The sequence below is a fragment of the Carassius gibelio genome, chromosome A12, assembly GCF_023724105.1.
Source record: "Carassius gibelio isolate Cgi1373 ecotype wild population from Czech Republic chromosome A12, carGib1.2-hapl.c, whole genome shotgun sequence".
Classification (NCBI taxonomy): domain Eukaryota; kingdom Metazoa; phylum Chordata; class Actinopteri; order Cypriniformes; family Cyprinidae; genus Carassius; species Carassius gibelio.
This window is the reverse complement of record NC_068382.1, coordinates 8,729,001-8,756,227: the sequence shown is the minus strand read 5'-3', so window position 1 is coordinate 8,756,227 and position 27,227 is coordinate 8,729,001. Positions and strand designations below refer to the sequence as shown.

Below are 27,227 nucleotides of genomic sequence, written 5' to 3'. Positions count from 1 at the left end.
TGGAATTGTTGAAAACACCCGTCAAATTAAAAGTCTCTTGAGAAATAGCGATTTTGTATCAACGCGACAAATAATATAAGCATATACAAACAATACAATGTAGTGCTACCATACAACATTTTAATTGAGCACAATAATAGTCAGTATTTTTTCTTTAAATAACAAAATTAATTACGAAAAACAATTATTCCGTTAAATTAACAGCAGTCAGAAATAAAATAAAATAAAATAAAATAAAATAAAATAAAATAAAATAAAATAAAATAAAATAAAATAAAATAAAATAAAATAAAATAAAATAAAATAAAATAAAATAAAAAGGATCAAGGGTCAAAATCACAAATCGCTATTTGTTAACCGGTTCTTTGAGAAGATTCGATTCAAAAGAATGATTGATTCACAAAATGGACGTCAGGCCATTAAACCCAAATATTATATTTTGTGGTATGTGGTACAGAAATGGTAAAAACTCTCTCTCTTTAAAAAAAAATGCACAGGACATATGACTTACTGTAAGTGTTTAATGAAAAGGATATTAATAAAATGTATTTCCCTTGACAAAGGCCTAACGTTATATCAGTAAAGCATTTAGTCTTATTCACAATCCATTTCTCTCGTCTAAAGATTTTACCCTCCTTAACATTCTGGTAACTACTTATAATACGCTAGCAACCACCCAGTACAACCTAGCATCCGCATGAATGTTTTGCAAACAATGTTATCTCTGAACTGTTCTCAAAACGTTTTTAGTCATATATGTATGTGAACCTGCTTTTTTATTATTTGGTAGATATTATGGGAATGTTACTTTGGAATGCTTTCTAAACCATCTTAGATGAATATTTAACTAAACATTTTCAGTAGAAAGTTCCATACGTATGTAATATGTACTATCTATACGTAAATATGTACATATATTAATAAATAAGAACGCCATAGCAACCTCGTTCTTCCATAAAGGTGTTTTATAAGTCGGTCATTCGAGCGCGTGGTGGCGCTGTGGGCGGATCCTCTCATCCGGGACATAGCCGAATGACGTCAAGGCGCCGAAATAAACAAGCGTGACAACAGACCGGAATAATTAATGCAGTATTATTTTCAGAAATAATAGCACATTGATGCGTTTTGTTATTCAGCGGAGCTGTTTATAACAGTAGTGGAAAAACTGTAAGTTTGCACCCGCCTCCTCATTTCTGTTCATTATAAAATAATCCTATCGAATGTTTCTGAATGACGCTAAGCGAGTTCGCGCGATTAGTCGGGAACTGCTATACTGACATGCATCTGAGCTCGACTCGTTTCGTTGCAGGTTTGCAGTGAGATGCAGGCGGCAGAAGACGCGCAGGGCTCTCTAGCGGAGCGAGTGGAGTCTCTTGGAGTGAGTGAACAGGAGAAACCCGCGGGAAAACAGGAAGAAAAAGAGGAAGAAAAACGAGAGGAGATTAATGAAGCACCAAAAGATACTACAACTGAGGATGACGCAAGTATGCACGGCGCACACCATGACTTCTGAATTCTTTTTTTCTCAATGCACCTTGGAGTATGATGCTTTAAAAACATGAAAGGTGTATAGGTTTTTTCCATTGCACATTGTTGCATTGCATGCACATTATGCTTAAAGTTTTCCATTCACACTTCTATGAAAGATGTAGAAGGAGACAAAGGATGCATGGATGCAGAGGAGCAGAGAGATGGAGAGATGAATGGAGGCTGTGAAGGAGAGCGGCAGAAGACTGAAGATGACTGGGAGATCCCATACAGCGATGAGGAGATGGAGGACACGAAAGACTGGATGCCTGCTCCCGAGGAGATCAAGCGGCTGTATGAGATCCTGGCCAAAGGAGAGATGCTGGAGCTGAAGTGGGAGCCGCTCCCACGCCGACCTCCGACCCCTCCTCGGACCCCCTCACCTGAGAGAGACGGAGAAGACTCGCAGGAGGCCAAAGATGACGAGAACCAGCACAAGTGAGTCAGAAAACACACACACACACACACACACACACACACACGAAAGTTGAGAAAGAGGCTGCATTTCTTTGATCACAAATACAGTAATATTGTAAAATATTACACCTGTTACTATGTAAAATAGATGTTTCTCCAGTCTTCAGTGTCACATGATCTTCATGTGAAATCATTCTAATATGCATCTCAAGAAACATTTCTGATTATTATCAGTGTTGAAAACAATGAAACAGTGTTTTGTGGATGCACTACTACTATTTTTCTAAAATAAATTACTACTCTTATTCACCAAAGACTCACTAAATGAATCAAAAATAACAGAAACTTAGTAAATCTGCTTAAAATTAAATGCTGTTTGTTAGTCAAAGAATCCTTAAAAAAATAAATCACAAAAATATGAAGCATCAAAACAGTTTAAATACTGATGATAAGAAGACCTGCTATTAATAACTGAGTAGCAATAATAACTGAAAATAATTATAATAGCACACAAATAAAATAATAGAATCAAATCTGCCCTTTAAAATGATTTCTGAAGATCATGTGACACTGAAGACTGGAGTTATGATGCTGAAAATACAGCTGTGCATTAAATAAATTACACCTTAAAATAGATTACAAATTGTAATAATATTTTACAGTATTTTTGATCAAATAAATGCATCCTTGATTGCAGAAGAGACCTTAATTATTTCAAACCTGCCCAGTATTGTGTATAAATGAGACCAGTATTTACTCAATGTGTGTGTGTGCATATATAATATACATTTGTAAATGAAAAAAGAAAGTAGTAATTTATTGATTTCTATGTTTTGCAGGGCCCTCACACCAACTGAATTTGATTTTGATGAGGAACAGACATTGTCAACTCCTAAAAACTCTTTTCTCAGTCGCCGGAGAACACCAGGTATGATCAAACATTCTTCCACGGCTGTTGGAAATGAATGATGCTGACTTGTGTTCATCCTTCCTCTCTCGTCCAGGTTCCTCTGCTCGTTCTTCGGTCAAGCGCGAGGCTCGGCTGGACAAAGTGCTGTCAGACATGAAGCGTCACAGAAAAATCGAGGAGCAGATTCTAAGGACAGGTCGCGATCTTTTTAAAAGCGATAAAGCGCGAGCGGGGCCTGTCGTGGAAAAGCCCTTATCGCCCAACAGTCAGCGAGAGCGGGAAAAAGAGCGAGAGCGAGACAGCGACCCCAGCACTGTCTTCAGTCCCAGACAGAGGAGATACTGAGGGGAACAACAGACTGCTCGACTGAATGCCTGGTTCTTTAGGGTTTATATCCTAAATCGTTTTGCATTAATGCTACAAATGAGATGCTATTATTTTACTGATGTCTTTTTTATTCTGTTTTCTATGTGAATAAATAAATGAATGCTTGGCTGCTGGTGTCCTGCTGTTTTTTTCCTTAGAAATAGTAAATAGTTATTTTCTGTTTTGGCTAAACTTCTGGACGCAGATTTTTTGCCATGCAATAAACATTTTTTTTTTTTTAAAGTGCAATTTTTTACCCCATAATTCTTCAGAATTTTTTTCTTCTTTTTTCTCGCAGTTGTGAATTTTTTTTTTATCTCACAATTCAGACTTTCCTCAAAATGCGTGTTTTTTCTCTGAATTTTCTCAAAACTTCAAGATGTGAACTAAGAACATACAGAGGGGGAAAAAACACAAATGCAATATGAAAATAAATTATGATGAAAAAAATAATTTTGTCAGAATTAAAAAATTTGAATAGAGATGTAAACTCCAATTTCTGCTATTAAAAAAATCAGAATTGCGAGATATAAATTCAGAGAAATTAAGAACTTCCTCAAAATGTAAACTTGTGCAAAAACAAAAAATCTAAATTAAAACATCTAAACTTGCAATTCAATGTTTTTAATTTGTAATTGTGAGATTTATACTTTGCAATTGTGAGAAAAAAGTGCATTGTGGGATATGAAGTTGAAATGACCTGCTTTATATTTTAATACAATCCTCATCAAGCCATTAGAAATGATCACATCTGCTGCTGAAATCGGAAATCTCCCAGACTTTCTATTCAGTGCATAAACGATTCTGCGAAGGGAGAAAAGATGGATAATAGCGTGAAGCATTTTGTGGCCTGTTAGCCTCGATTGAAAGCATCACCCGTCTGGTACAGCTCTCAAATTAAGAGGAATCAAGAGGACATTTGACGTGAACATCCTGATCCGTTTTCTAAGCTGGTTTTAATTCCAGATGTCTCTGCAGAGGTCATGATGGCAGACACCGAGACTCATGCTCGAGGTCTCGATTAAACCCCGTACAGCACGTTCACAAACGGACCAGGAGAAGAAACATATCATGCAGCATAGGAGACAAGAGTATATATTTCTGCAATGAGACTGAATTACAACAGTGCTTTCGTTTGTACTCATGTTAACAGGTTCAACAGGTTTACATATGGGGGGAAAAAGAAGTCAAATCAACTAAACATAATTGCCTTCCAACAGAAACCGTCAGAGGCAGTCGTTGCCGTTCAATAGGGTTAAATATTTTGGGTTTTCGCTCAATATTGGAGCACATTACAGAGGGTTCACAAGGGACAAAGACAGAATATACACATGCAAAGTCATATACCCAATAGACATTTTGCGCCTGTTTTTTAAATCAGCATACACTCATTTTAAGTTAAGGTATCTTCAAAAACTTCCTTTGCAATGTTATTCATTCCTGTTTGATAAGTGGTACAGTTGAACTTGCAAGCACTTGAAAGCGGTGTAATCAAATAAAACATTCTAGGCCAAATTCATCTGCTAATGAATCCTTAATTTATGACTAGACAGAGATTTGATGGTTTGAGTGACCCATAAACAACAAAAACCCGAGACTGACAGGCTGAAAAGAATTGATGACCATAAATATCCTCCAACAAATCATAATAAATAACAGGAACGAAATGAATAAAGTGCAAATAAAGTTCACATTGACTAGCCTATGTAAAATATCACATTTGTTTGAGTGGAGGAAACTCACCTCTGGCCAAAAGATCAAGAATAAGAGTTTGTTTCCACAGGGATAAGGCAGCTTAATATATATTTGATCACAAACATATACAGGGTTTTAGGACTCGTGACTCGGTTAAAAGAGGTTATAGTAGGGATACTGTAAAGCGAACTACAAATATTGAATAATTTTCGTGGTAAAACTGCGCTAGTTTTCTGAGCATGTACAGAATAATACATTCCCAAACCCCGAGTTGCCTCGTTGTTCCTGACAGACAGGGTTTAATTAGATTTGATGTGGCTTTGTCTTTCATTTGATCCTTCATGGATCAGCTCTGGTAGAGGAACAGTTCAGCAAAAATAAAAATGAATCCAATGTCATATGTGACCCTGGACCACAAAACCATTCATAAGGGTCAATTTCTTGAAATTTAGATTTATACATTACCGTTCCATTGATGTATGGTTTGTTAGGAGGACAATATTAGTCTGAGATACAACTATTTGAACATCTGGAATCTGAGGATGCAAAAACAAAAATCTAAATATTGAGAAAAACTGCCTTTAAAGTTGTCCAAATGAATTCTTAGCAATGCATATTACTTATCAAAAATTAGGTTTTGATATATTTATGGTAGGAAATTTACTAAATATCTTCCTTAATATCCTAATGATTTTTGGCATAAAAGAAAAATCAGAAATTTTGACCCATATAATGTTTGTCAGAGACTTAAGGGTCTTTTTTTTTTGTTTTTGTGAAACACAAAAGTAGACACTTGGTAAAATGTCGAGCTACTGTTTTCCATCCAAACAGTTAGTGATTTATGCGCTACATTGCAGTCTTGTGCAGAGTTATCAACGTTTTACTGATTTAATAAAAAAAAATTAAAAAAAATAAATAAATAAATATATATATATATATATATATATATATATATATATATATATATATATATATATATATATATATATATATATATATATATATATATATATATATATATATATAAATAAATAAATAAATAAATAAAACTTATTTTATTATTATTTCAGTTAACTGCCAAGGTAATATCTCTTGTGTTTTAAACTGATGTACTAAAATAAATATTTATAAAAAAACAAAACAAAATTTCTAAATATTTAACTAAAATTAAAATGGAAAACGCAACATAAAAACTCATTCAAATTAATAATAAATACAATAAAAGCATTTCAGTGATACTAAAATATGTAAGGAACAGACTTGTAAATCCAATTTTGGAGTCATGTGTAACTCTGTTAAATGTAATTTGAGCAAATCTCAAAATTATTATCCATTTTTCATTCTGTCTTTAGGGTTTCATTTTGTATTTATTTAGACAAAACGGTATAGAATTATAAGTATACTACTGACCTTAAATTTTAATATACTTAAACTACCATCAAATGCTCACAAGACTGCATTTATTTGATCAAAATACATATAATTTTGTGAAATATTATTACAATTTATAATAGCTGGATTTGTTTTAAAATATTTAAAAATGTCATTTATTGCTGTGATCTCAAAGCTGTATTTTCAGTTTCATTACTCTTACATTTCATTAAAAATCATTCTAATATGATTCAAGATACATTTATTATTATTAATGTTGAAATTGTTTTTTGCTACTTAATATTTCATATTTTTATACTATTTAATTGTAAAAAATCAGCGTAATATTAAAGATTTTTTTCCAGAAAGTTCAATGACTAGCATTTACTTTTAAATAGAAAACTTATGTAACATTATAAATCTCTTTACTGTGAATTTTTCATCAATTTAATGCATTTGATGAAAAAAAAAAATATATATATATATCTTGCTAAACGCAAAATTTAAACCAGTAGTGGTCCTTTTATGGAGTTTTTTTTTTTTTTTTTTTTTTACATGTTGGAACAAAAAGAGCAGCTCAGACATTCTGCCAAACATCTCCAATCTGTGTTTCACAAATAAAATAATACAGCATCTAAACGACATGAGAAGTGGGTACATTTAGATTTTGGGTGAACTGTCCCTTTAAACCCAGCAAGAGGCATTTCAGCTGAAATCTATAGACCTAGTCAAGCTTGATAATGCGCTTGGGACGCCACGGGTTGCTCTTTGTAGACCAGTCTAAATATAATAATCGAGGACATTTCTATGAACAATGCATCTGCAACACTACAGAAATATATGCAAAGAACAGACCTCAGGCACGAGACCTCAGCCCCAGTCTGGCATTCGGTGACCCTTCAAAAGTGCCTCAAACAAAAAGTGCTCGTCTTGGTTCAGAAATGTTCTCACATAAAATATGCACTTATTGCCTCAGGTGCGATGTGACACACATCTGGCCGTTGTGTGGACACTTCCACTGATTTTTCCGGCATTTTTGCTTCCCTTGATCAACTAAAGCATGTCTTATTTACAGTACACGAGCCCTGTAACTAAACATAATGCTGTTCTGTAATGTGTTACAGGGCGTCTAGTCCATTTCAGTACTTCTTTAATCACTCCGTGTACTTCCTTGGCAGCCTGCCCTTCTGCTCTGCATTCATCCAATCCCCTTTATTCTTTGCTTAGTCTCATTAGCATAGTCTCCTCCCCTCAGTGCGACATTGTGGGCTTGTCCCGACCCACCATCCGTGAACTGTATCCGTTGGCAGACTGAGGCAGCGGCTCGTGTCCTTCGTAATCTGGCTTGAGCGAAGCCGTGGGTTTGCGGGAGCGCGAGGAGCTGCCGGTGAACAGGCGAAAGGCCCCCCTGCAGATCAGGGAGAACCAGTAGAGCTGCGGGGCCATGAGCAGAGCCGCTCCCAGATTACACTGCCACGGCACCGTCAGAGGAACCCGGTAGAAGGGAATAGAGGCGTACCTGGACAGGGTGCCAAAATACAATTATAATCCAGTGATCATCCAAGACTTAAAACACTGTGTATGATGGATGGATGGATGGATAAAAGAGATGGATAGATAAAAGAGATAGATCGATAGGAAGATGGACAGATCGACAAATGGATAATAGAATGATAAAACAAAAGGACGGATGGATGGATGGATGGATAAAACAGATGGATAGAAAAAACAGATCGATAGACAGATGGACAGATTGACGGATGGATGATAGAATGATACAACAAAAGGACGGATGGACGGATGGATGGATGGATGGATGGATGCATGGATGGATTAAACAGATGGATAGATAAAACAGATAGATCGATAGACAGATGGACAGATAGACAAATGGACCTATGGAAGATAGAATGATAGAACAAAAGGATGGATGAATGGATGATAGATTGATAGAACAAAAGGATGGATGGATGAAAACAGTTAGATTGATAGACAGACGGACAGATAGATAGACAAATGGATGGATGGATGGATGGATGGATGGATGGATGACAGAATGATAGAACGAAAGGATGGATGGATGGATGATAGAATGATAGAACAAAAGGATAGAATGTAAAGATGGATGGATGAAAACATAGATTGATAGATGGACAGATAGACGAATGGATGTACAAACGGATGGATGGATGATAGAACAAAAAACAATAGAACAATAGATGGATGATGGATGGATAAAATAGAATGGACGGATGGATGATAGAATGATAGAATGAAAGGATGGATGGATGGATGTGTGGATAAAACAGATGGATAGATAAAACAGATCGATTGATAGATGGACAGATAGACAGACGAATGCATGATAGAATGATAGAACAAAAGGATAGATAGAACAAAAAGAATAGATAGATAGATAGATAGATAGAACGATAGACAGACAGACAGACAGACAGACAGACAGACAGACAGACAGACAGATAGATAGATAGATAGATAGATAGATAGATAGATAGATAGATAGATAGATAGATAGATAGATAGATAGATAGATAGATAGATAGATAGATAGATAGATAGATAGACTAATGGATGGATGGATGGATAGATTTTTTCCTAAAATGCTAATTTTGTCTTTCGTCAAATATAAAAATAACAGTGGATGGGTTTTGATTTCATGTGGGTGAGTAAATAATGATGGAATTCTCTTTTTTCAGTTTGAACTATTCCTCCAAACGCTTCAAGAGAGACATACCTTCCGTAAACGTAGTAGAGATAAGGGAAGAGAAGGACTCGACAGAGGAAGAAAGTGATCAGCATTACAGCTCCATTCACTTTGTGAAGAAGAGTGTGCTGCTGCTTGTACTTCAGAGTGAGAAAGAGAGAGACAAAGACAAAGAGAGAGAGAATAAGCAACACAGCTTGATGAAAGAAGGGAAAATGAGCTAGAAGAAAAAGAATGAGTGCGATTGATTATAAAACGCACCACTTCACACAGTGTTGAGAATAAATGGGTCATACCCTACATTTATATCGTTTCATTTTTCATTTTCTACTTCAAGGTTGACCTCTTTCTGAAGACTTCATCTAATGCCATTTAGTGATATTTTACGATCCATTTAAGCTCAGTGATCTACACCCCTACTGTGGCATCAGTACAGGTTTTTGGAAACCTGTCAGGAAACTATCATTATGGCTGCCGTTAACGACAGATCAATAGCACACTTCGCCTTTAAGGAATAGTAATGTTGAATCTGTAGCATGGAACTGATCCACACGTATGTTGAACACTCAGCAGTGAACACACATCCTCTCATCTGGCTCAGCACCAAGCTAAACTGTGTTATTCCAGACACTGGAGGCTGGAGGAGGGTGGGTATTATATCAAGTGTTACATTTCATCTAAATTCAGGAGCTATATTGAGAGACAGCTGTGGACATGAGGCTCTGAGAGGGTGACGGGGAAGAGCAATAAGACACATGTAGCTTAATCTAACAGAACACGCTCAGCCCCAACACATCTTTTATTAAAAGAAGTTTAAAAAGCATAGACTTTTTTCCTAAGGATCACAACAGAAATAAAAATGTGTTTGGACCCTCACTGGGTTTCATTGAATGGACACACACAAAAACTAAAACATTATTCAAAATATCTCACTTGTGAACAGAAAAGATTTAAAATTATTACTTTTTATGGAAAAAATATACTTTAAAATAATATACTTAAGTGTGAACTGAATGTAATGTTTTCAGATACTTTACTGCATTTTCTTTTAAATTATCATTAGTTCAACTTAAGAATGCTTTTATGACCCACTTAAGTAGGACTTAAGTACATATTTAAATGTAATTTCTTAAATGCCTCGATTGTCTTTGAAATATGATTAAAGTAAACTGCCTGAGGTGTTGAAAAGCATTTATGGTAAATACAAATATATTTGTAATAATGAAGTTGCAATTCAGTACACTTAAAATCTAGTAACTTAAAATGTAATATTAAATAGCACCACTGTTAAAATGATAATCAAGTACTTAAAATGCACATTAGCATGTTAGCCAACACGTTGAAATAAGTGAACTTCTTTAAAGCATGCCAAAGGTTGTTAAAACATCATGATTTTAAATGCATTTTTAAGTAAAATGTTTAATGCATGTGTACTTAAGTGTGTTTAGAAGCATAATCTTGAAAGTGTCTCTCTTTTTAAATATATACCTTTAAGATTTGAAATTTTATACAAGGGCACATTCTGTAAAATTAAATAAATAAATACAATCTCTCATAATTAAGCCTGTTTTTCAGAACTGCAAGAATTTTTTTTTTTTTTTTTTTTTTTACAAATAAGCTTTGACATAAGAACGGCATTAGAGTTAATAAATGGTATCATCATTTTCTTTCTTTCTTTCTTTTTTTCTTGTTTTGTAACTTTGTAAAAACAGGCCAGGCTTGCGTATGTCAAGTCAGCACTTCTGTAAACACACTTTACTATGAATAATATATTAAAGTACGACATAACTGGAGTTGTGCTTAATGTAACACACACATTGTTAAGGCTGAAGCAGAGAATGATGAATCAGGGTAAAAATACCACAGCACTCATCTAATCAATAACGAATGTACCTGGATGAGGATTTTGCCCAGACAGACGGACGGTGTGCTGAGCTCAGCCAGGAACATGACACCCTGGAAGTAATCGCCCTTTCCCTGCCTCCAGAACTGGAAGAGAACAAGACAGAGAGCAGATCTGAGTACGAACAGATTCTCTAAAAGCTTGAGTTTCTGATTTATTAAAATGTAGTCTATTTACCACAGAGATGGGGAAGCAGACGGTGACCATGACCACGTGATGCAGGATCATGAGGAACTCTCGCCGCAGGTAGCCTCTCAACGCCAAAGCCTTGGATTTGGAGCCGTTGTCCACCTCGTGACCTTTGACCTGGAGCTTGTACCAGTAACACAGGAACATGGCGTAGATGTCATACACAAAGTACGGCACAGCGAACAGGATGTAGGAGCTGGTCAGCCAGTGCCTGAGAAAGAAACACACAGACTGATGGGCTGAGAATCAGTGAGGAAAGCAGCTCTAGGACTTTCTTTGGGAAAAAGTGAAGAAAAAAAAGTACTTATGAAAATTATTAACTCAATGTAATTTTTAGAGATACTAACATGCATGTAATTTGGAAATTAAATGAAAATGTATAATAGTTTAAATGCATATTAAATGCAATCAGTTGAAATCAAGAATTTTATTTTGTTATGATTATTTTATTGATTATATTCTCTGCTAGTACAGATTACATTTAATAATGTAAAATTTCCCCCCCCCCACAGGGGTGTTTGAAAACTTTGATCCCGTTTTTAAAGATGTAAAGAAAGACCATGTACTATATAAAGACTTTAAATATTCAATATTATAAAGACATGTTGCTGGCTAAATTAAATCATTCATAATAAATTCTCATTGTACTAAAATCAAAACATTTTCTTAAAATATTATCTGGAAAATATAACATTTATATTCTTAGTTTTATATGTCTAATTCATCAGCTTCACCAATTTATTTTATCTTAATTACAATTATTTTTTATTTTTTTTTGTAAATTCTGTTGCCTTTTTTAGTGTATATGCAATAAAGCCATTATAAAACAACTTAAATGTTGAGTTTTTTTTTTTAAAAGTTTTAAAAAGTTTAGGGTTGGCTACATTTATTTGTTGAAAAATACAGTAAACCATGTTGATAGCTTCAGCACATTAAAGCCTGCCTGCACAAATACACCCTCATATCTCTATTTTTACAGTGTTCATGCATTTAAAACAAACTGACTGACAAATACATTAACAAATCAATAGGTTCACATTATGTCTCTTGTGATTAGGAACAAAGAGCACCAAAACGGTTTTGCTTATGATTTGATACACATTGATTTTATGGCAGAAAGTGATGAGGGTTGCACCTACTGGTCCTCAATGATGTCCTGACAGGAAGTGGAGATGATGTAACCAGCCGTAGAAGCCATAATAGCTTGGATGGACGACACCAACCTTAAAAACATAACAATACACCAAAAGTTTTGATCTATCCAAAGACAGTTGGAAATGTCACTATCTACTCCTAGCCGAACCTGCCCCATGTTTACCTGGCTGAAACAACGACAGCATCGCCCTCATTCCACCGCAGTCCCGGGATGGATTTGAGACAATGCTTAGACAAGAGGAAAAGACCTGGGAAAAACACAGACCCCGCTGCTAAGATGGACAACATGGTCCCTCGTAGGTGAACTCCGATATTACCGCGGTCAGAAAAGCCCTCCACAGTTCTCCTGTCCGGCTCCCGCTCCTGAAACCAAACACAGCTTCAGAACCTGAAGGGTTATGAACAAACAAACGATAGGACAGCAAGTAGCTATTCAAATCAGAAGAGCAATTATAAAGAACAGCTCTCATCTCAAACAAGGAAGGGAAAATGGATTCTCCTGAGTCCCAAATGTGTTGCATAAACCAAGTTATTATGTACGCCCCATATGGTGCCACATGTGGCCAGTCACAAGCAACATAAGTCTAACACATGCAAACCGAGTCACATGTCACAGCCAGAATCAGAGTCAATAATATCCTGCATTTATTGCCCTGGATCACACATGACCTTTATTAATACAATACGACCTACTGTTACACAAAAAGCATTTTCAATATTATACATGAACAATACACTAAATAAATGCATTATATTATAATAAATGCATTACATACATACTAAAATAGGCCTACAATACCTGTTATAATTGGCACTCTTCAAACTATTTTATGAATTTGAGGCATGCATATATATATATATATATATATATATATGCAATGTATTTTAAAATATATAACAATGTATTAAAGTAGTAAGCAGATAAAATATTGTTTAAAATTGTTAAAAAATTATATTATATATAAATATATAATTAAAACAGCTAAAGATCCGCAAAAATTACTTTTTTTATAAATTAAGTTAAATTATTATTATCATTATTATACATTTATTGTGTTTGAATATAGGCCTATTACTACCGTACTATACTAGAATTACTATTACTATTTATGAAGTTAGTAAGAATTCACACGTGTGTTTGTGTGTGTGTATTATTACATACATTTCTATAAATATATTAAATATAAAATAAATAATTAGGTTTAAAATTCAATTTTTAAAATACAAGTTATATTTTTATGAATATGAATTACAATAAGTATACAGAATTTGTAAAACACAGCTCCATAATAAAATAATATCTACAGAATATATTAATAAATGTATACAAATTTCTGAAAAAACAAAAATTTTTAAAATAACACACACACACACAAAGATTTATATATATATATATATATATATATATATATATATATATATATATATATATATATATACACACACACACACACACACACACACACACACAAACAAACATTTAATGATCATTAACGCATTTGAGCTCTGCACAGCTTCACAGTGCTCTTCATTAAACAGTTATTACATGAATATTTCAGCCGAGCATCCATTGATTCGAGTCTCATCTACAGCTCGTAAATCAGCTGATGTAACAAAAGCACGTGAATCCCGGCTCAGGAACAGGCAAAAATGCGCAATGCGCTATATCATGTAATCACAAAAAGAAAAACGCTGGTTTAAGAAGAAGAGTATCTCAATCTACACACAAAATGGTCGACCATTCTTTCACACAAACCATAACGACGTGACAAACGTGCATATCGACGTTCCTCTCTCGAAATGTCACGTTATTGGTTGATGGAAGACAATGCTCGTGTATTTGCATGACAAACGAATAACTATGCTCGGATGCATCGTGATTAACGGCACGGTGCCACACGAACTAACAATCACATTAAGCAACATGATCTGAATGAACAAATGAATGAACATACGTGACGCTCAGCGGCCTGCCGACGCTCGCGTCCCGCTGCATGATGTGCACGCTGACATGGTTTGTGCGGAGTACATGCAGTCGGTGTCTTTGCGGTGAATAATTCTGTGGCAGCTGCTTTCCGTTCAGTCCCCCGCTCGGAAATCTCTCGGTTTAGCGATGCTTCAGTCACTAGAGCTGCTCGATGAAGTCCGGTCTGCACCCTGATCTGAAGCTACATGATCGATCACGCAGAGGACAGCAGCGCGCGCCTCCATCACCATCCGCACTGCTTGCATTACCGGATAAATCAAGCGGCTCGTGATCAATAACGCGTCGCGCGAGCCTCCCGAAACAGACGCAACCAGTCGCTGCTGCTGTGTGTGGCTCGAGATCCGCGTCAGACCGTCCAAAAAAAACAATGAGCGCAACGGAGAGCTCGTCCCTCAGGAGAACAAAATGAGATCGCGTGTGGGATCTGCTAATTGTTTGTCAGTAGATTGTGGCAGTGCTTTGGGGAAAACGAATAAAAACGTCAGCGGCAATCCCTCGAGTGTAAATGTAACCCAAACTCTTCCCATACTGATGGAAACATTTGTTGTTCTTTCATGCATCTACAGTCTGCCCAGTCCTGGAATAAAGATATGATACCCTTTGATTTTGGAGTAGTGTGTGATGGCATTGGTAGCTGGAAATTTTAAGACTGGAATTAAGTCTGAATGCATAAAATAAAATAATAAAATAAAAATGACTCTTTTGGACTTCTCAAACACTGAATGGATTGAGCATATGCAAACTTTTATGGAATATGAGCAGGAGACAGCAATTATAAATTCATGAAGAAAATGATTAGAAACTGTACTAATGATGATTCGATTATTAGAAATTAATCAAACAAAAATTCACATTTAGTCCTAAACAAGCCTAATCGATTCATACTAATTAAAAAAAAATTAACAATTGGTATGAAATTGTTTCCAAATTAAACATACAATTTTTTTTCAATAATGCATTTTTATTTTTATTTTTTACATTTAATGCCAAATTAGTTTATTTTTGACGTTTTTGTGAAAAAGTCTAAAACAGAGAAAGTATGGCTAATTTTAACATTTCAAGGAAGTAAAAAAGGCTGCAAAATGCATGCATATAAAAACACACTTTTATGGGGGGGGGTAAAATGAAATTTTTATAAAAGACTTTTAATAAAAGAAATGCAATCCACCAAAATGCCATATTTAAATACTTTTTCCTATAAATAACAAAACAGAAATTGCAGCAAATTAAACATTACAACACTAGAAAATATGGCTATAGAGGTTTACATATATGCAAGCATAACAAGGTTTAGTATGCAAATACATGTAACTAAGATGACCAATATTCAGTTCAGTATATTATATAAGTCAATGTAAGATTTAAACCCAGAATACAGAAACGAGTCCGTGCTAAATGAATCTGAAATGTTATGGTTTATAGTGTAAAGCTTTATTCTTAATCTCTGAGAGATATCAGTGCAGCCTTGTATCATTTGTTGTAATTTATCTCTTGGTTGAACATGTGTTGAAGCGCTGCAAGGATGTATTGTAATATGCCTATAATGAGAAATGAGTGATAGGGCACAAATATTGACTCCTGCAGTCCTGAGATCTGGATGGGCAGCATTCCAGCTTCCACATTTGATCACATCAAAGCTGCATGAATTATTGATGTGCTCAGGATAAATTACAACACACAGAGACAAAGATTCATCTTCAGGAAGATCAGAAAGCATCGCAGGGTTTGGTCTCGCTTTTCCCGTTTCCCCACCGACCCCGTTTAGGCATCCCCATATGGATTATTATTTTATTGAACTGGAGGTCTGTGCGCTGAACTGTACACACACACAAATCACACGACCCAAGATATGATTACTCCATTTCCTTTTAATAGTCAAAATTACAAAATGATAACATGATCTACATCATCTACAAAATAATAACATAATATCCATGATCATGGTAAGCATCAACAATTTGTTTTGCTCTGTTTATAGACATGCATACTTTTAAGAAATATAAAAATATAAATATAAATACATCCCATTATTATTCTACTTTGCTTTTTTTTTTTTTTACCGGTTCATCGACTATCATTTTAATAGTGTTTGACGAATTAAATGCGCTAGATACAATAAGGCATTGAGATGCATTGCCAGAGCTGTACAGAGATTAGAGGTATTATTTCAGCTTAATGCTAAATTTAAATAAGGAACCTAAATATGATCTGAAGCTTTTAACAACGACTACATTTCTACACAGGAAGAACAAATCTCATATTAAAATTAAGCTCATGAATAACCAGATATACAGTACCAACACTAAACTGATCAAACAAACCACTCCAGTACAAAACCAAGAACCAAGACGAGTCTTTTCTCCACCGTTTTTAAACCTTGAGCTAGTAAAGAGTTCGATTTCCTCGGGTTTTACTTATCTTTAAGCCCTTCTTTAAATGCGCCGTTCAAACATTCACAACAGAAAAGAAAAAAAGAAAGAAAAGCAATCTTCTACAAAAGAGCATTTGCTAAAAGTCTTAGAGGAAGCAGTAACAACAGACGGCCTGCTGTTCAGAAAAATAACACGAGGACATATCTGAAGTACACATCCTATTAGCCCTGTCTTTGAGTTTCCTAGTCGTGTGTCTCAGAAAAAGGATTCCTACTGTCAATACCTCCTGTTTTCTTCTAAATGGACACGTGGATTAGAAGCAGAAGAGAATTGTGTGCATTTTAAACCCCTCACAGTACAGTCACGGCCAAATTATTAGACTCAAACATGCATGCTATAGCACTACGTTCATCAACGGTGTATTACACGATTGATCACATTTCACACAACATCAAAAACCAAAAAGTAAATCTAAATAACTCTTCAGGACAGTCCTGTAAAAGAAGCAAGCACCTAATAGTGAAGGTGAAATCTGGGTCTTTCCATTTCTGAGCAGTCGGGCCAGTTTTGATGTTTTGTCCGCTTGAATGTAATATGTATATATGAAGACAACTTCACAGTTAGACTCAAACTCAATCAGAGTTTAATTATTTGGCCAGTACTGTACGGACACCACTGCGTGTGTGAATTGACAGGTCACGTCCCTACTATTAAGATTTTTGGCACTCTGACATTATTTCCATGACTCATGAACAAGAAACTGTTCAAAAACAGTTTTTAACACTGATAATAATCAGAAATGTTTCTTGAGCAGTAAATATTCATATTACAATGATTTCTGAAGATCATGTGACTCTGAAGACTTGAGGAATGATGCTGAAAATTCAGCTTTGATCAAATACATTTTACAATATATTCACATAGAAAACAGTTGCTTAAAATTTTACAATATTACTTTTTCATTACCGTTTTTTTTTTTTTTTTTAATCAAATATATGCAGCCTTCATTATGCAGCTATTATTATTGTTTTTTCTTCACACTTTGGAACTAAGAAATGTATTTCTGGGAACTAAAGGGGAAATGTGCACAAATTCATTAAAACAATGTCACAATGACAAAAATCTTTAAAGGACCTAAAAAGTCAGGAAATGTTTGTTCTTTCTTCCTCTTGATTTTGGGGTGAAATTTGACCTGGACATGTCAGGGACACACAACATCCATCACACAGTGTTTGTGTATCAGTGTGTATATGCAAATCAGTTTTTGCTGGCAGTAGAACATTACTATCAATTCAACTCCCTTTTCTCTCAAACCTTCCTCTTTCATCTAATGCAACCTCTCGGATCTTCTTCTGCTATTATCACTTATGAATGGATCTTGATGCCAGTTTATGGCAGTGGAGGTCTGGCAAACAAAGTGGAAATCATATTACAGGCAGAAGAAATACAGTAGCAACACACAATCACAGTATCATCAGAGTCCTGCGGCCAAGAGAGCAGAGGAGGTCAAAGAGAGAGAAGAAGCCCGTGAAAGAGAAACGGTGGATTGAGTCAGTGCGACGTTCACCCATCATTTACTCACCCATGAGCCTTTATTTTGTTCTGTAGGACACAAAAGAAGAAACTTAGCAGAATGTCCGAGCTGCTCTCTTCCATGCGATTGAAATGAATGAGACACCAAAGACGGTCAAGCTCCAAAAAGAAAAAAAAAAAGCTCCATTTTGTAACAAAGTCATGGCGTCTTCATGAAGGGGAGTGAATGATTCATGTTTGGGTGAACTGCACATTTAAAATAAAAAAATCAGCCCCATAAGTCTCTTTTGCAGCCTTTATGCCCTGATCCTTCTTGTTGAGCCAAGATAGCTAAAGGAAGACCAAACCGTCCTCCTGCCTCCTCAGCAAGACAAGAAATTGTTCATATTAACTATCTGGTTTTGAGAGGGATACATGTAAAGCGACTATATGTCTCAATATGTCTGCATAATCGAGAGGTGTTCTTTTAAAATCTATCATGCTACAGTAGTTGTCATTGTATGTGTGTGTGTGCATGTCATAAACATGAGCAACTTTCACTCAGAATGCCGTTCTTCACAGTTTCTCCTTGGCTTCTTTAGTGTAATAAGTTGTGTAATAAATGGCTGTGTGTGTGTTGCATGTGTGTGTGCACTACAGGCCTGCTCTGCTAGCTCTGAGGTTGTGGGATGATGCTGGAGCAGTCGGTCACCAGCAGATCCACCACCGTGTTCCCGCTCACGAACACCGTGGGAGCTGACACCATGTTGCAGAGGGTGACCATGCTGCCGGGCACCGCCTCACTGGTGGTGGTGGTGGTGGTGGTGGTGGGGTGGGGGTCACTCACAGGGGGGTTGTGGGTACCCATGTGGCCCTGCAGCTGTGTGGGGGTCTTGCAGTGCACGCCGCACAGCTGACAGACCAGGACCCCTCCGGAGCCCGAGGTGCCGAAGCCTCCGCCGCTGTCCTTCCACTCCTGACCGTGGTGCTTCTGAGCGTGGACCCGCAGGTACGTCAGCGTGGTGAAACCTGACGGGGCAAGACTGGGAGTGAAGCACTGCTGCTCGTCCTGATGACCTCATCATAACTCGTCAATGATCATTACAGCAGACAAGATGATCTTATTATGTACAAACGTTTCTGTTTATGCAATTAAAGAAAACTGTCACAGCAGACTAAACACAAAACAGAGGGAGGGAGGGATGGATAGATAGATAGAGAGATTAACAGAAAGAGAGAGATAGATAGATAGATAGATAGATAGATAGATAGATAGATAGATAGATAGATAGATAGATAGATAGATAGATAGATAGATAGATAGATAGATAGATAGATAGATGAATGAACAGAAAGAGAGAGATAGATAGATGAACAGAAAGAGAGAGATAGATAGATAGATAGATAGAGAGACAGACAGACAGAGATAGATAGATAGAGAGAGAGAGGTAGACAGATAGAGATAGATAGAGAGATAGACAGATAGATGATAGATAGAAGAACAGAAAGAGAGATGATAGATAGATAGATAGATAGATAGATAGATAGATAGATAGATAGATAGATAGAGAGATAGATAGAGAGATAGATAGATAGATAGATAGATAGAGATAGATATAGAAGAACAGATAGATAGATAGATAGATAGATAGATAGATAGATAGATAGATAGATAGATAGATAGAGATAGATATAGAAGAACAGATAGATAGATAGATAGATAGATAGATAGATAGATAGATAGATAGATAGATAGATAGAAGAACAGAAAGAGAGATGATAGATAGATCGATAGATAGATAGATAGATAGATAGAGAGATAGATAGAGAGATAGACAGACAGATAAACAGATAGACAGACAGATAGATAGAACAACAGAAAGAGAGATGATAGATAGAAGAACAGATAGATAGATAGATAGAGAGATAGATAGAGAGATAGACAGACAGATAAACAGATAGACAGACAGATAGATAGAACAACAGAAAGAGAGATGATAGATAGAAGAACAGATAGATAGATAGATAGATAGATAGATAGATAGATAGATAGATAGATAGATAGATAGACAGAGATAGATAGATAGAGAGAGAGAGGTAGACAGATAGAGATAGATAGAGAGATAGACAGATAGATGATAGATAGAAGAACAGAAAGAGAGATGATAGATAGATAGATAGATAGATAGATAGATAGATAGATAGATAGATAGAGATAGATATAGAAGAACAGATAGATAGATAGATAGATAGATAGATAGATAGATAGATAGATAGAAGAACAGAAAGAGAGATGATAGATAGATAGATCGATAGATAGATAGATAGATAGATAGATAGATAGATAGATAGATAGATAGATAGATAGATAGAGAGATAGATAGAGAGATAGATAGAGAGATAGACAGACAGATAAACAGATAGACAGACAGATAGATAGAACAACAGAAAGAGAGATGATAGATAGAAGAACAGATAGATAGATAGATAGATAGATAGATAGATAGATAGATAGATAGATAGATAGATAGATAGATAGATAGATAGATAGATAGATAGACAGACAGAGATAGATAGATAGAGAGAGAGAGGTAGACAGATAGAGATAGATAGAGAGATAGACAGATAGATGATAGATAGAAGAACAGAAAGAGAGATGATAGATAGATAGATAGATAGATAGATAGATAGATAGATAGATAGATAGATAGATAGATAGAGATAGATATAGAAGAACAGATAGATAGATAGATAGATAGATAGATAGATAGATAGAGAGATAGATAGAGAGATAGACAGACAGATAAACAGATAGACAGACAGATAGATAGAACAACAGAAAGAGAGATGATAGATAGAAGAACAGATAGATAGATAGATAGATAGATCGATCAACAGAAAGAGAGATGATAGATAGATAGATCGATAGATAGATAGATAGATAGATAGATAGATAGATAGATAGAGAGATAGATAGAGAGATAGACAGACAGATAAACAGATAGACAGACAGATAGATAGAACAACAGAAAGAGAGATGATAGATAGATAGATAGATAGATAGAAGAACAGATAGATAGACAGATAGATAGACAGACAGATACTCACTGCGGTTGCACAGGTGGCAGGAGTGATGCTGTGATTGGTTGTGCACTCTCATGTGATCCGTGATGTAGGCTGCAGACAGCAGTTTTCCACAGATGTGACATGGAACCTTCTCTTCATGTCTGATCATGTGAGCACGCAGACGGTCACGCGTGGCAAAGCTCGATTCACACGTCTGTACCAAACAACATACATCTTCACATGTTACAACTACTTTACCATGGTATACAAGGTCCTTTACCGGTCACACGTTCCAATAAAAAGATCTTCACACTATTAAATAAAACAATAACAATTTGTGTGTACTGCAACATTAACAGAAAGACACGATATAAACAGCTATTTTTCATAGAACCGAATATCATGAGTATGAATATATCTAATGATATATATCTGAATATTTTGCAACCTCTAACCTTTAGAATGCACTATAATCAAGAAAAGACCTTTTCTTCAGTGTAAATCAATTACAAAATTGCAAAACAAACTTCCATACCGGACATTTGAAGGGTCTTTCTGAAGAATGGACCTGTCGGACATGACTGTTGAGATGATCAGGCCTGAGAGATCGAGGGAGAAACATGTCATTCACAGTCAAATGAGTCAGTAGTGTGAAACTAAGACGATCTCAGTGTCTGTCCTACCGCGAGAAAGCTTTAGCACAGTGCGGGCACACGTAGGGTTTCTCCACGCCTCCCTGGTGGGATCTGACGTGATGGCTCATGCGGTCCTTCCTCTTGAAGCGCTGCTGGCAGATGGGGCAGGAAAATGGCTTCTCGTCCGAGTGGGAGAGCCGGTGTCTGTTCAGGTGGTACACATCCCTGAAGGCTTTCCCACACGTCTCACATGCGTGGTTTTTACGCACAGGGTTGGGGTTCTGGGTTACTGGCCTCTGAAGGAGTAGCAGCGAAAAGAGAAGATTATTTAAGTCTGAAGAATGTCCCGAAACTTGGTTCATACTTCCACGAGTGCACAAAAGTGACATCATAATTTTGCATGGCCTGCACACATAGACAATTGTGTAAGTGTGCAAACATTGTAATTCAATCCTGATGTCAGGTTTTTTTGTAAAAAGTATTTGTTTTTAATAACCAAGTAGCTTGTACATTTATGTAGTACTTTTTTAGGGGCATTTTTACCTTTATAAGGATTTTTTTTTTCAAACATATTTCTTCTATCTAATGCTCCTCGCTGATATTTTCTCTTCTCTCCACATTTACACATTTTGACAGAAGAAATCCCATGATATTTCCATCAACCTTCCAGTCATTCATGATTACTGAATAAGACTTGTTAAAATCATATCATAGAGACTGCTGGGGTACATTTCCATTTATACATCAGCTACCAAGCTTTTGAAGATATACGTTTAAAATACTATACTTATAGATGTTCAAATATCTCCAATAAGACCCTTAACAAATATTTGCAAGCAATATCTAATACTTTAAAACAAAGCAAAACTAGAAACCTACAGAAAAAAGAAAAATGTTCTGAGATTTCCATTCCTTTTAGGTCTATAGTAATTAAATGAGATTTCTGTTATCCCTGATCATAGGTAACTTTAGAACACATTGTAACAGTCTAAAGTGACAGTAAAACCATGGCTTGCATAAGCTTACTTCAACATGTGAACAAATCATTAACTGTATGTAAGGTATCAAATTTTAATGCCGCGATTAATTGCTAATGCTTTCATCACGGTATACGGTATTATCACGGAATTGACATTCAGTTTTAAAAAAGTGGTTATAATACAGTACAAAAAGTTAAATAACATTTTTCTTAGGCTGCTTTATTTATGGGGTTTCCAGGGAAAGGGCCACATTTCCTGCAGTTTAGCGCCATCTGCTGTCTGAGAGTGAATGTGCTTTCATTCAGTGCGTCTCTCACATGTTCCCCCATGTGCTTCTCATGCGTGCTTGTTTACATCAGAGCGCACACATGTCTTTCAAGCAGCATACAGTGATGTTGTGCATTCTGACCAAAAGTTTTCTTAATATGCATTCCAAATTCTGAATAATTTGTAATATATACTTATTGACAGAATTTAGAAGTGCCCACGATTACAATAATGTGCATATTCATTACCGTGATATATCGCATTACCGAATACCGGCACATGTCTAACTGTATGACATCATTTGTGATTCACTTTATGCCACATGAAGCAGATTCTGAAAACACATTCGGATTCCCACCTGTATAGGCTCCCCTGTTGCCATGACAACAGCAGCCGGAGGCGGGAGGGCGGTCACAGTGGAAGTCACGCTCTCCATCACAACATTGTTTCCATCCTGAGTGGCCAGGACTTGTGTGTGTGGAGGGGGCAGAACAGCAAGAGTGGTCAGCGTTTGGGTTTGCTGCTGGGGTATGGAGAGGTGAAGGAGAGAGAGGGGGACCGTTTGTCTTTCGGCACTCTCTTTAGCCACGCCCTCTTGGCTCTGGGACCCCCCCTTCATGCGGATACCGGTGTGGACGGACTGATGGCGCCGCAGGTTGTAGCTGTTTTTGAACTGCTTGCTGCAAATTGAGCAGATATGAGCTGCGCGGGCCGGTCTGGACACTGGCTTCACTGATGGGATGAAGAGACAAAAATGAACGTTACTAAACATTAAGAAGAGAATTAAGGTAACATTAGCAAGTTTTTATTTTTTTGCGAAATTACAGTGACCAACTTGAACTTGTTGTAAAATCTGCATGTGGATTTTTTTTCACCCTTATGCAATCCCAATCACATGGATTAAAGATTTCCCCCATAAAAAAATTTGCTGGACAACAATAAATGTGAACGCATTTTTACAACCATACTTTTTGACCAATGACTTTTCAATAATTTTTGCTAAACTTTACGGGCAAAATAGGATGAGGGTTTAATACGGTGTCACTTTTAAAACTAAGAACTAAATGGCAAATCCGTAGCCAACTTAAACCCATTTTAAACCCAATCTTTAACATTCAGGCGAAACTTTCAAATGTGCAGATTTAAGTTGAAATTACTGCATTTCGCCAATAATAAATTCAAAGAATGCTCGTTAAAGACACACTATATGACTATAAGAATTTCTGCAAAATTTTGCCAGTGAAAAATGGCTATTTTGAATATTGCCAATAGTAAAGCGAAATCACTTTCAAACCAAACAGCGTTATGTTGATCACTGCAGCTAATTCGAAGGACCAGACTGAACCTGCTGCAAAATCTGAAAAGCGAAAATCCATATCGAGTGGATTCCATACTAAAATGGTTGGATTACGCCTGTAAAAGTTCGCCAAATGACGGTAAATTTGACTGCACCTTTAGATACTTTTTCACTTATGATTTTCCAAGAATTTAAAGTACATTTTGCAGTCAAAAGATAAATCTTTCGCTCCCACATGAAATTCTTCTGAAATTACTTTTTGACCGGGCGAAAATTGACCCATTGCGAAATCCATGTGGAGAAGTCTGTTGCCCTTACGAGAAATTCCTTTTCATGAGAATTTCTACTGAAATCACTAGAATTTGCCCGTGAAAATGATAGTAAATTTTATGGACACACTTTCTGACAAGACTTTTCGCGTCATTTTGTGAGTCATACTAACTGGTATAGAGATCTGCTTTTGTACCAGCTTAAAAAAAAAATATGATGCAAACTGTTGTTTTGCGTTTTAATAAAGACGTTCACTTCTTGCTTTCGGTTCAAGGTTGAGTCAGTTGAAGATACTCACTGCATATACTATTTTTGTGACCACACATATGAATTATTATATTTAGCTGTATTCTGTTTTGAGTATTCAAACAATCCAACAAAAACATCTTAACAATACTGCTGAAACGTTGGTTTTACATAATATTGTGTATTAATTATCTGATGAATATGCTAAAATTAAAAGCTCTCGTTATGAATTAGAGTATATTAGCTACCATTACTATAAATAAAGACTTAAGGTGACATTAAAAACTGGTCAGAAGTCAATCATACACGCAAGAGAAGGTTGTTAACTAGCTCTTATGTCCCCACCAATGTCAAAATGAAACCTACGCCCTTGAGTATTAGCCTGGCCTTCTTTAATTAATAATTTTTTTTAATTAATTAATCATATATGATGTTATTATGTTCAGACGAATGATAAAAGCATGCAATTTCCAGGGAAATCTGTCCCAAAAACTCTAAAAAGTACTGTAACTTACCAAAGTGACTTAAAATAAGGCAAAAACAGTTTGCAATATGTTTTTTTCTGTACAGACACACCTTTTGACTTTTGTTTGTTCCTGATTAATTCGATTTTAAAAATCACAAATTTCATTTAGATTCTCTATACGAATTTCCATATCGGGAAAGCCCAATTACCCCATATGTCTAGGTTTTCCATGACCGTGTTGACATTTCTTGAGGAAGGGAATAAAAAGAAAAAAAAAAAAGTCATAACGAAGGACGGCTGAACTCCTGAAGATAACATGCCTATATTCCCAGTTGCATGGCTCTATGTGATCACAGAGGAACACTGAGGAGTCACAGAAAACCTCCAACCCCTCCCCACCAGCTTCCTCACTCCTCTCCAAACCTCCCTCCCCTTCTTCATCCCCCCATCCCTCGCTCTCACACACCAGGTACAGGGTCCTCATTGAGAGCAGCAGTGTCCACTGTCGATGGAGGCGGAGCTATGTGCTCGGTGGGCGGGGCTTGAGGAGAGGACGTGTGGCCAGGCATAAGCTCTGATTGGAGGGTCCCCTCCACTTGACTCTGGGAGGGTGTGGTCTGGGAAAGAACAATCACAAAGTACTAAGTTTGAATTCAAACTTCAACAGTGTAGGAGCATTTATTGTACCCTACGCAAATGTTTTGTAACAATACGAATTGCACATCAATTTGTAAATAAACACACACGAACAAAACCATGTTCAGTCTCACCTGGAAGAGAAAATTACTCCACGAGGCATCCATTTTGTTCCCCGGCGATGAATATTATAATCAACTACACGATCCTCGAGATTAATAACGTACTATAAATCTTCTGTAGTTTGCAAACAGTGTTTAGTTGTTGTTTTTTTAAACTCTTCTCCAAATCACTTTATTTAATGAACGGCTCAGATTAGCAGACAAGCTATTTAGTGTTTACTTTGCTCTTATGCAACTTTAACCGATACATCACAACAACGCGCTATTTATTCATCTGCATGACTTTAAACATCGGAAGCAATAAACGTAATTTCTACACTCTTACACCATGCATTATAAAACAGGAGTTGATGCATATAGACGTTAAAACAGCGGTTAGATGTAATGCGCTTGACGCATTTGAAACTATGGATAAATCAGTGTTTTTCCTCGATCCCCTCGACAGGCCGTTCGGGTGTTTGTCGAAGCCTCGCTGTCGATTTCAAGCCGTGACCCGGACGAATAACACTCGAGCCCGGCCGCAGCCCGCCGCTCCACCTCGGCGCTTCAATTCACAGGATGTCATCTTTCTTTTTTTATCGCGCGCCCTCTCTCTCTCTCCCTCCCTTCCCTGTCTCTTTCTTCCTTTTCTTTTTTAATTCCTCTTTCTTCTACCCCCTCCTCTCCTTTTCCTCTCTCCGCTATGTCCCAGTTGTTGTTAAAGGGATGGCTCTCTCTCTCCTCCTATTTCCGTCGCTTTCCTGCTTCCTGTCAGAAGATGAGCCGACAGAAAAACAGTGACATCACGTGACTGCACTCCGCTGACCGAGGTTCATTCAAATAAACATATTTCGGAAAGACGCAATATTCTAATTTCGGATGCAGTATTTTCATTTCTGGTTAAGTATACGTTTTTTTTTATATATATATAGCCTTAGTAGATCCAATTTGCATTTTATTACACTGTTCTTGGCTGAGTTTCATATGCTCAGTCAAAATGTGTAGTAACATAAAAAAGTAGCCTATAAAAAAAATGAAGTAACTTATAATTTCCAAATGTATAACTTATACCTAATAAAGCTTGTGCTTTTTATAGAGTTTTTACTGAATTTACAGAATGTAATTACAAACAAT

General features: G+C 36.3%; 3 protein-coding genes across 3 annotated transcripts; 1 reads left to right on the top strand and 2 right to left on the bottom strand.

Moving 5' to 3' along the window:
• Positions 1 to 996: 996 nt before the first annotated feature.
• On the top strand, positions 997 to 3,349 carry pagr1 (PAXIP1 associated glutamate-rich protein 1). Its single transcript, XM_052611069.1, has 5 exons — positions 997 to 1,167; positions 1,310 to 1,484; positions 1,647 to 1,965; positions 2,784 to 2,872; positions 2,949 to 3,349. Exons 2-5 carry the CDS (start codon positions 1,322 to 1,324, stop codon positions 3,197 to 3,199), a joined length of 822 nt encoding a protein of 273 aa, XP_052467029.1. The 5' UTR covers positions 997 to 1,167; positions 1,310 to 1,321; the 3' UTR covers positions 3,200 to 3,349.
• A 2,622-nt stretch (positions 3,350 to 5,971) lies between these two features.
• Positions 5,972 to 14,846, bottom strand: tlcd3bb (TLC domain containing 3Bb). Its single transcript, XM_052611068.1, has 7 exons — positions 14,214 to 14,846; positions 12,422 to 12,621; positions 12,243 to 12,326; positions 11,092 to 11,314; positions 10,905 to 11,000; positions 9,042 to 9,151; positions 5,972 to 7,805 (listed from the first exon to the last, which is right to left on the bottom strand). The coding sequence occupies exons 2-7, from the start codon at positions 12,544 to 12,546 to the stop codon at positions 7,538 to 7,540; spliced, it is 906 nt and encodes a 301-aa protein (XP_052467028.1). The 5' UTR covers positions 12,547 to 12,621; positions 14,214 to 14,846; the 3' UTR covers positions 5,972 to 7,537.
• A 1,247-nt stretch (positions 14,847 to 16,093) lies between these two features.
• mazb (MYC-associated zinc finger protein b (purine-binding transcription factor)) lies at positions 16,094 to 26,836 on the bottom strand. Its single transcript, XM_052611067.1, has 7 exons — positions 26,127 to 26,836; positions 25,823 to 25,973; positions 23,436 to 23,809; positions 21,879 to 22,126; positions 21,731 to 21,794; positions 21,238 to 21,409; positions 16,094 to 19,158 (listed from the first exon to the last, which is right to left on the bottom strand). The coding sequence occupies exons 1-7, from the start codon at positions 26,157 to 26,159 to the stop codon at positions 18,800 to 18,802; spliced, it is 1,401 nt and encodes a 466-aa protein (XP_052467027.1). The 5' UTR covers positions 26,160 to 26,836; the 3' UTR covers positions 16,094 to 18,799.
• Positions 26,837 to 27,227: the final 391 nt, after the last annotated feature.

Excerpts from the sequence above, each read along its gene's own strand:
- pagr1 (XM_052611069.1), top strand. The coding sequence starts at position 1,322 with ATGCAGGCGGCAGAAGACGCGCAGGGCTCTCTAGCGGAGCGAGTGGAG. Across the intron at positions 1,966-2,783 it reads GATGACGAGAACCAGCACAA|GGCCCTCACACCAACTGAAT; the intron begins GTGAGTCAGAAA and ends TATGTTTTGCAG. Across the intron at positions 2,873-2,948 it reads CAGTCGCCGGAGAACACCAG|GTTCCTCTGCTCGTTCTTCG; the intron begins GTATGATCAAAC and ends TCTCTCGTCCAG.
- tlcd3bb (XM_052611068.1), bottom strand. The coding sequence starts at position 12,546 with ATGTTGTCCATCTTAGCAGCGGGGTCTGTGTTTTTCCCAGGTCTTTTC. Across the intron at positions 11,001-11,091 it reads TCTGCTTCCCCATCTCTGTG|TTCTGGAGGCAGGGAAAGGG; the intron begins GTAAATAGACTA and ends GTTCTCTTCCAG. Across the intron at positions 7,806-9,041 it reads CTCTACTACGTTTACGGAAG|GTACGCCTCTATTCCCTTCT; the intron begins GTATGTCTCTCT and ends CACCCTGTCCAG.
- mazb (XM_052611067.1), bottom strand. The coding sequence starts at position 26,159 with ATGGATGCCTCGTGGAGTAATTTTCTCTTCCAG. Across the intron at positions 23,810-25,822 it reads CAATGAGGACCCTGTACCTG|TGAAGCCAGTGTCCAGACCG; the intron begins GTGTGTGAGAGC and ends TCATCCCATCAG. Across the intron at positions 22,127-23,435 it reads CAACAGGGGAGCCTATACAG|AGGCCAGTAACCCAGAACCC; the intron begins GTGGGAATCCGA and ends CTACTCCTTCAG.